General features: G+C 37.9%; 1 protein-coding gene and 1 pseudogene across 1 annotated transcript; both read right to left on the bottom strand.

Annotated features, from left to right (window-relative positions):
* Positions 1 to 952: 952 nt before the first annotated feature.
* On the bottom strand, positions 953 to 1,609 carry LOC132873976 (transcription factor HES-5-like). Its single transcript, XM_060909818.1, has 2 exons — positions 1,487 to 1,609; positions 953 to 1,375 (listed from the first exon to the last, which is right to left on the bottom strand). The coding sequence occupies exons 1-2, from the start codon at positions 1,607 to 1,609 to the stop codon at positions 953 to 955; spliced, it is 546 nt and encodes a 181-aa protein (XP_060765801.1).
* A 6,246-nt stretch (positions 1,610 to 7,855) lies between these two features.
* LOC132873993 (transcription factor HES-5-like) lies at positions 7,856 to 8,506 on the bottom strand (annotated as a pseudogene).
* Positions 8,507 to 9,695: the final 1,189 nt, after the last annotated feature.

The following is a 9,695-nucleotide window of genomic DNA, read 5'->3' as shown; positions in this document are numbered from 1 at the left end:
CTCATTCAGTACTTTGGTTAGAAAACACGACACATTTGAGAAGAATAAAATAATAATTTTATAATAAAAATTTAGACTTAATTGCTTTACTAGGTCAGTATGTACAAATGATTTTCTCATAGTTAAGAAAACAGGTGAAAACAGATCACAACTTTTACTTGAAGAGTTCTTCAAGACACATGGCATCATAATAGAGCAGAGTTTCAACAGCTTGTCTTTACAAAAGACACAGGAAACGTTTCCAGTAGCTAAATTTGTTAAATATAAAAATTATATTTCTCAACAGTAATTACCAAGAAATAGCAATAAAACATAAAAAGTCTCAACAGAGACTGTTAATGAGAAAGTGTAGGTTTCTTACATAACGGTGCCATACAATAGGTACAAAATAAACCTTAATTAATGTAAAAAATATCTGAATTTAAATCAAGATATTGTGGTGATTAACTAACACTAAAATTACATTTCATAGAAATAAAATTTTAAAGCTTCGAATGTGATCACCTTCATGGAAGTAATGAAATACTTATATACTGTACATCATGATTGACAAGATATAGTGTATTTAATCAGAATATACATAATAAGTGTATTAGCCAGTGTAATTGGGGTCCAGTACCCTAAATGCAATCAAACATGCTAAAAAAAAAATCATAATTTTATTAAATTTTTTTTTTAATTGTGTAATTGTTACCACTAATATAGAAGTGATTTGTGTCCAAATAAGGACAAGGCTACACAATATTATTACGATGGTTTTCCTAAAAAGGAACAATTTATATTTTATATTTATGTCATTGTCAAGACTGCAAACTCTGACATTGCTCCTAACTGGATTCTACTGGGTTTTTAACAACTCAGTTATAATCCTGATTATACAGAAGTTAAAAGAAAACCAAACAGTCCACATAGACTTGTGTCCAGCTTTTCATCTTCAGTCTTGATCTTCCTTTTACCATGGTCTCCAGAGAGCGCTCTTCACTGAACTCTTCTCTTCGCTGATGATCTGCTGCTCTGTAGAGCTCAGCTGAGACAGAACACATTCCCTCCTGTTCTTGTCTGAAGATGTCTGCCGATTCTGGAAGTGCTTCAGGAGTTTTCTCCGGCTCTGTGTCTTCACCTCTTCTTTGGACAGGAAGTGGACAACCTCATGGACACATCTGGAGAAGCCTTGATTGACAGCTGCTGAGCTGGAGGAGAATGCAGGCTGCTGCTGTCGTCTCAGGAAGCTGACTGTGGTCTCCAGGATATCTGCTTTCTCCAGCTTGGACTCAGGCTGTTGATTGAGGAGGTCTGGAGCCAGGAGAGACTTCAGCTGCTCAATGCTGCTGTTGATACGATCTCTGCGCATCTTCTCCACCATCGGCTTCCTCAGCTGCAAATAACAAAGAAAGAACGTTTACAGTAGTTGTCTTGAACTATAAACAGTTATTAAGTATAAAGCAGGTAATTATAAACATTGAAAGGAAGCAGGTTGCTAACTGACCTTGTTGTTCAGAGGTAGGTGATCATTTGAGATGGTCACTGCTGAAGTGATGGTTGGTGCCATGGCTGTCTCTGTGCTGTAGATCTGTCTGTGTAGCGTGAGTGTGATTTGTCCTGGCTGCATCTCCTCTATTTATACTCCCAAATCTCCATATGAATGTGTGGGTCTTGGGCTTGTTGGAGTTTCTCACAGTTTGGAGCCAATGGGAGAGCTTGGACACACAATGAGGAATGTAGGCTTGCCACATGCTCAGTGCACTTCTAGCAGAGGACAATGTCCATGTCTCAGGGGAGCAGGTGGAGGGGTGATGGTGATGGAGAGAGACTCACTGAACACTGTGTGGATCTGGGAAAGTGGTGACCCTGTAAAGAGAGCAGATCAATTGGGATCAACGTCACTGACAGAGCACACGCTCACCATCACTGCTCACACGTGTGGAAACACATCACAGCTCTAATGATCTCATTAGCTTTCATTAAGAGATCCATTTTTAGCCTGGAGAAATTGTTTGATCACTCTGAAATATAAGATTAAAAACTAGTAGACAAAGACAGTACACTGTTAAACACAAATATTTCTAATGTCTTTATTAGGAATTAATGATATTAGGATATTTGCTCAATTGGTCTTCATTCAGACACTTCAGAGTTTTATCAATGTTATCGATAAAATCTGAAGCAGACGTGCTGTACATCTTTGCGTTCTACGTTGATTTAATTGTTTGTCATCCAGCAGTCCAGATGTCGCAGATGTGTCTTGTGTTGTCTGAGTTTTGAGCTCGTCTGAGTTTCCCACACTGAGTCCTCCGTGCTGAGATCAATGGAGTACAAAAGCGTCAGAGTCCTGAATGAACCATTACTGATCTCTAAACACACTGAGTCTGACGTCACTCACCATCTGGAGGGAAAATCTGAACATGTTGCTTGAATTGAACCAGTGATACTTCTTTAGTTCTTTTACATGTCGAATTTAAAAACCAGTATATTTAAAAAACAACAACAACAACAACAACACTTTTATTAAATAATCAGTAGTGCTGCTTTTCTTTATCTTATCTGTGACTAAGGTGACATTATAAAATAACAGATTTACCAAAACTGAAACAATCCTACTTCCTGTTTCTTTGTCTCAGTCACAAATGTCAGGGCAAGTTCTGCTTCGGATGCTGACGCTGTTAGGAAGTGTGAGTCTGCTCTCCTGAGCTTTCCCACACTTTTCCCATTGAGATCAAGCGCTGACAATAGAAGTGTGTCCATTCAGATGCTAATGATCCTGTGGGCAAACAGATCCTGACAGGTTTCTTCAGTTTGTGAAACGTGGTAAAATCACATTGTTTGGCAAGGAATAAAACACATTGTGGTGTGAGATTTTAATGAAAATAATCAACGATGGTATTGTGTTGCACACAGTGGAGGTATTTTTAGCACCTCAAAGGTGATTATTTTCCATTCAAAGCACGTCCAATATGACAGTATTTTATCTATTTTTTACCTGTCATCCTATATGGCTATTATTATTATTATTATTATTATTATTATTATTATTATTATACTGTTAAATGCTATTTAATAAAAGTAATAAATACTAAACTAAATCCTAATTAAATATTAATTATTAAATACTATTAATAATATTAAATGCTATTACATATTATTATTTATAAATTATTATTTACTGTATAGGCGGCACAGTGGTGTAGTGGTTAGCGCTGTCGCCTCACAGCAAGAAGGTTCTGGGTTTGAGCCCAGCGGCCGATGGGGGCCTTTCTGTGTGGAGTTTGCATGTTGTCCGCGTGGGTTTCCTCCGGGTGCTCCGGTTTACCCCACAGTCCAAAGACATGCAGGTTAGGTTAACTGGTAACTCTAAATTGAGCGTAGGTGTGAATGTGAGTGTGAATGGTTGTCTGTGTCTATGTGTCAGCCCTGTGATGACCTGGTGACTTGTCCAGGGTGTACCCCGCCTTTCGCCCGTAGTCAGCTGGGATAGGCTCCTGCTTGCCTGCGACCCTGTAGGACAGGACAAGTGGCTACAGATAATGGATGGACGTTATTTTACCAACACTTACAGTGGTTGGTTTATTAATGAAGAGTACTATTAAATCATTAGTAGTGCCTTGTTGATTTATTAATTATGAGTGTGCTTGCTGCCCAAAGCAGTGTGTTAGCATGTTAGCATTAGCATTTTAGCATGCTAGCATGTTAACCATTAGCACATTTGCCGTTAGCACACTGTTTGCATATTAGCCTTAGCATGTTAGCATGATAACAGTTAGCATGTTAGTCGTTAACATGTTAGCATGCTAGCTGTTAGTATATTAGTCTTCATGTTTTAGCATGCTAACAGTTAACTTGTTAGCCATGGCATATTAGCATGCTAGTTAGCATGACTATTAGCATGGTAGCCTTAGCATATTAGCATGCTAGCTGTTAGCATGTTATCTGTTAGTATGTTAGCATGCTAGCTGTTCGCATGTTATCCATTTGCATATTAGCATGCTAGCTGATAGCGTATTAGCCTTAGAGTGGTAGCATGGGAACAGTTAACATGTTAGCTGTTAGCATGTTAGAATGCTAGCTGTTAACATGTTAGTATTAGCATGTTGGCATTATCATGCTAGTCGTTAGAATGCTAGCATGCTAGATGTTAATAGTTTGCTGCATCATCACAATCGCACTGCAAGCTCATCCATTAAAAACAGAGAAATTTCATTGTTTTTTAAAAATATATGCTCATTTTGAGTTTGCTGTCAATAACGCATTTCAAAAAAGTTGGGACAGGGGCATGTTTACCACTGTGTTGCATCACGTCTCCTTTTAACAACATTCTGTAAACATTTGGGAACTGAGGAGACCAATTGCTGTAGTTTTGAAAGAGAAATGTTGTCCCATTCTTGCCTGATAAAAGATTATCCAAATCATATGTTAAGATCATATTGTTCCAGCCTTCTCCGTCTTCCACATATAATTGTTCTTAACTTTTATTGCTATTTTGTTGTGATACTATTTTAAGTTTTCCGTTGAGTCTATTTTTACACATTTCATTACATATGTTGATACTTTATATTTTTATTTTCAACATTTTATTTAATTTTAGTACTTATTTCACTATTATTATTATTATTATTATTATTTGTCAGGTCAGGTCATAGTTTACCTGCTACCGGGAACCATACCTGTCAACTTTGAGGTTTGAAAAAAAGGGATATTTCCCAGATTTTTAACTCAAAATAAGGGAAAATTTCGGAAAGTCATACCCTTCACCAAAAGTGGGTGTGTAGTTGAATGGAGGGCAATTTTCTATCTAGTATTTGTGATTTCTTGTACTCTGGTGCATGTTGGTGATAGCCAAGACCCAAACTCAATATGCTTATGGTTTATAGAGTGCATTTGTGAATAAACTATACATTTATTTTTATTTGCTTTCAGTGGTACCAGTTATTTTCCAAATTAAGGGCTAAAATACGTATCTTATGTTAAAATAAGAAAGGTCATTATATAACCAGTCAATAAATTCAATTCCATTGCAATTTATTATGGTTTTACCATAATCATGGCCTCGGAACACTAGATAGATAGATAGATAGATAGATAGATAGATAGATAGATAGATAGATAGATAGATAGATAGAGAGTAATATAAAATATTAAACCAAGAGTGATTTAAAATGGGTAAGTATCAGATAGAAAATAAAATAGACAATGAGTGGATAAAACAGTTAATACACCAATTAGTTTACACTAGGCTATTTATGAGGTCTTAGCCAGGACATACTTAATGTAAACATGTGTAGCTTACCTTTGATTTGGGAGGCTTTCGTTTTCCCCATGGAAAATTTCTTTGCGAGGGAAGAGTCTGGGAACATTCGAGCCACGCACTTGTTGAAATCATCAAAGAAAGAGAGGCTAATGTTTTTCTTAGCTATTAGCATCGCCATCTTCACCTCAGACCTAATCAGTGTTGCCAGATACTGCTGACGTTTTCCAGCCCAAAATATGTTCAAAACCCGCCAAAATGCACTTGAAACCGCCCAATCTGGCAACACTGGACCTAATCACTTGTTCAGCCTCGCCTCCGGACGTAGTTCTGTAATTACTGATGCCTGAGAGGGCGGGGACGTGAATTCATGGCCCGACTTCCTGCTGTAAACTCCTGTCAGAGGCGCGTCATGAATTCTGGACCTACCGACTTTTTTATATTGTGAAAATACGGGACTTTTATATAATGTCAAAATACGGGATATTTTCGGGAAAATAAAAAAACGGGAAGACAGCGGGAAATAAGTCAAAATAAGGGATTTCCCGGGAAAAATGGGAAGGTTGACAGGTATGCCGGGAACATGTAATCTGGTACAACCTGCTTCATGGTCGAGTAACCGGTGACTAAACCAGTTACCCCACTAGGCTTGCCTATGTGAGTTGGGTGAGACTGGCCATCCTGGCAGAACCAAATACAAGATCTGTCTTGTGTGGCATCACACAAGAGCAGGGGTAAACAAACTTTTCTTCCGATCAGCCACTGCAGCAAACATAAATACCAGCATGTCTCGGCCTGTCCTTGTCTGCTGGAACACATTTCTGTTTGCCGAGAGAGTGTTCCTCGTCCGGCAAAAGCTAGTTGCACTTTAAACTTGACTTGCATGCAGCTCTATGAAATGGTTCTGAAACAACATTATCATACCGGCTCAAACGTCGCCCTCCAAGGTTCACGCCGGTCACCTCCCTCTTCAGGGAACAGTGAGAAGTAAACTAGGAGAATCAAAGTTGAAAAGAACCTGAGATAACTCGGACATGTTCACAGGATGGAGCATCATCAAATGCTGAGACTAATATTGTACTCCCAACTTTGCAATGGGAAGAGGGATCAGGGAAGACCACATCTGAGAGTCAAAGATACTGCAAAGAGGAACATAAAGAAGAAAGGTATTGATACAGCTAGATGGCAATCCCAGGCAAATGACAGACCCTCCTGCAGGGCTTTGATTAGAAGTTAGAATGGAACCAAGTATAGAACACTCATCATCGATTCGACGGACTGCAAATGAGATGAGATGAGATGAGAGATTATTATTTGTCTAGTGCATGAGCAGAAATCTATAATCTCTTGTAGGCTTCTACATGTAGTACCTTTAAAGGGCTGATCTTGGTCAATTACATTCCATATATCTTTTTTTTAAATTGTTTTACAATAAGACATGCAGTTTAGGAAATTAATGGCTAGAGACTGTGATTCTTCTCTCCTGAGTTATTTTACACTTTGCCCATTGAAAGGCTTTAAAATCTACAGATATTAATTCTTATTACTTCCTTGAAATACTTCCTGCACTGTCCAAATATATTCTGTATTCTGCTCTAGTGACAAAATTCATCACACATAAGAAAACACTTTAGACTTTTTTTTTTATTCTTTCTTTTCAGTGCACCTTTGCATTCGAGTTACGGCAAAATAATGTGTGATAATATTTCACAACAGTCACTTGAAGAATTCTTCAGCACACATGGTGCTCGTAACAGAGCAGAGTTTAAAACAGCTCGTCTTTACACAAGACATGAAACATTTCCAACAGATACAATCTGTTAAATATAAGGATTATATTTCTCAAAAGAAAGAAATGAGAATTAAACATAAACGGTCTCAACAGATACTGTCAAAGAAACTTATATAAAATATAACTTTCAGAATTAAAAAGTACCATACAATAGGTACAAAATAAACCTTGACTAAGGTAAAAACATATAAAACGTCTCAAATGAAATGAGAAATATGGATAAATAATCAACAAGTAATATATTGATAAACTGACACTAAAATCCCATTTCAAAGAATGGGTTATTATTGAAAACATAATAATTATGTATTAATCAGAATGGGATCACCTTCATAGAAGGCATTTAATGCTTATATATTTTCTAGTTCACAATGTAAATATAGTGTATTTAACCAGAATGTACATAAGTACGTGTATTTCACAGTATAACTGGTCACCAATTCCCAAAACTGTGATCAAGTAGTTTTGTAAAATCAAAAATATAACATAAATAAATCTAATATAGAATAATACATACAATGTTTTTCCAAAAATAGAAATAGCAATGTAAAGGATGTTTCACAAATTGAAAACGAATTACCAGAGTCATTTATAATAATATAAACACACACGGTAGTGATCTAACTGCAGATCTTGATGTCGATCCTAACTGGATCTTCATCTCAAAACCTTTCTCAAAATAAAAAGATATAGGTCTGTTGCCATAAGACAATAATAAAATGCTAAATTTTAACAACTTGTTTATAATCCTGTTCACACAGAAGTTGAAACGTAAAGAATTAAAGTCCACATAGTTTTTCCTGCTTTGAGTCTTGATCTTCTCTTTACCACGGCCTCCAGAGGGCGCGCTTCACTGGAGGCTTCTCTTCGCTGATGATCTGCTGCTCTGTAGAGCTCAGCTGAGGCAGAACACTTTCCCTCCTGTTCTCATCTGAAGATGGCTGTCGATTCTGGAAGTGCTTCAGGAGTTTTCTCCGGCTCTGTGTCTTCACTTCTTCTTTGGACAGGACGTGGACAACCTCATGGACACATCTGGAGAAGCCTTGATTGACAGCTGCTGAGCTGGAGGAGAATGCAGGCTGCTGCTGTCGTCTCAGGAAGCTGACTGTGGTCTCCAGGATATCTGCTTTCTCCAGCTTGGACTCAGGCTGCTGATTGAGGAGCTCTGGAGCCAGGAGAGACTTCAGCTGCTCACTGCTGCTGTTGATACGATCTCTGCGCATCTTCTCCAACATCAGCTACCTCAGCTGCAAATAACAAAGAAAGAACATTTAGTCGTCTTGAACTATAAACAGTTATTAAGTATAAAGTTTCAATTATAAACATTGAAAGGAAGCAGGTTGCTAACTGACCTTGTTGTTCAGAGGTAGGTGATCGTTTGGGATGGTCACTGCTGAAGTGATGGTTGGTGCCATGGCTGTCTCTGTGCTGTAGATCTGTCTGTGTAGCGTGAGTGTGATTTGTCCTGGCTGCATCTCCTCTATTTATACTCCCAAATCTCCATATGAATGTGTGGGTCTTGGGCTTGTTGGAGTTTCTCACAGTTTGGAGCCAATGGGAGAGCTTGGACACACAATGAGGAATGTAGGCCTGCCACATGCTCAGTGCTCTTCTAGCAGAGGACAATGTCCATGTCTCAGGGGAGCAGGTGGAGGGGTGACGGTGATGGAGATGGACTCACTGAACACTGTGTGGATCTGGGAAAGTGGTGACCCTGTAAAGAGAGCAGATCAATTGGGATCAACGTCACTGACAGAGCACATGCTCACCATCACTGCTCACACATGTTGGAGTTGATATTGAATCACGTTGCCCAATCAACACCTTTCATTTGAAAATATTGAAAGTTTTAAAAAGTTTCTTTTAACACTTGACCTAATTATATATGCAAAAAGACAAATGCAGAAGGTTATTTACTTATTTCTATTATTTTGTCATCATACATCATAGAATTGTTTTATATTTAACTAATTACTAATGAATTCTTATCAATTATGTCCATACTGTACTAATCAGTGTGTGAAATTAGTTAAGGCATTTTTTGAAGCATACTTGAAATGCTTACACAAAACACCTGTCCAGGTGTAACAGATGTGTCTCGTGTCGTGCCTTTGTGAGCCAATGTGAGTTTTGAGCTCGTCTGAGTTTCCCACACTGAGTCCTCTGTGCTGAGATCAGTGGAGTACAAAAGCTTTAGAGACCTGAATGGATCAGTACTGATGATGACTAAACAGTGTGTTGTAAATGAATCCTCATGTCACTCATCATTTGGAGGGAAAGTTTCCTACTGGTTAGAACTCTATAACTTTCTATAATTATTATTTTTCTTCATATTTTCATTTATTATGTCCTAAAATACACCCCGTAGAATGTTTCATCATTTTTTTGTCCTTATCCCTTGTAAAATAGCATCTCAATCATAAAGAATAAATAAATGTGATCGTTAAAACATCTTGCAGTTCGCAGACTTTCAATTCAGTGAAATAGATGTTTAAAAAATTGGACAAATATCACAAACAGTTTACAGCATGGTGGTGGCCCATGGAATTAATGTTAATGCTGAGTAAAACTGGGACTCGGCTTTCCTGAGCGTTCCCACACTCTCAGTACTGAAAAGGCTCCAACGAACAAAAGACGTGTGCCTACTTAAATGCTAATCAGCCC

The sequence above is a fragment of the Neoarius graeffei genome, chromosome 26, assembly GCF_027579695.1.
Source record: "Neoarius graeffei isolate fNeoGra1 chromosome 26, fNeoGra1.pri, whole genome shotgun sequence".
In the NCBI taxonomy this organism is placed as follows: Eukaryota; Metazoa; Chordata; class Actinopteri; order Siluriformes; family Ariidae; genus Neoarius; species Neoarius graeffei.
This window is presented reverse-complemented; position numbering and strand designations above follow the sequence as displayed.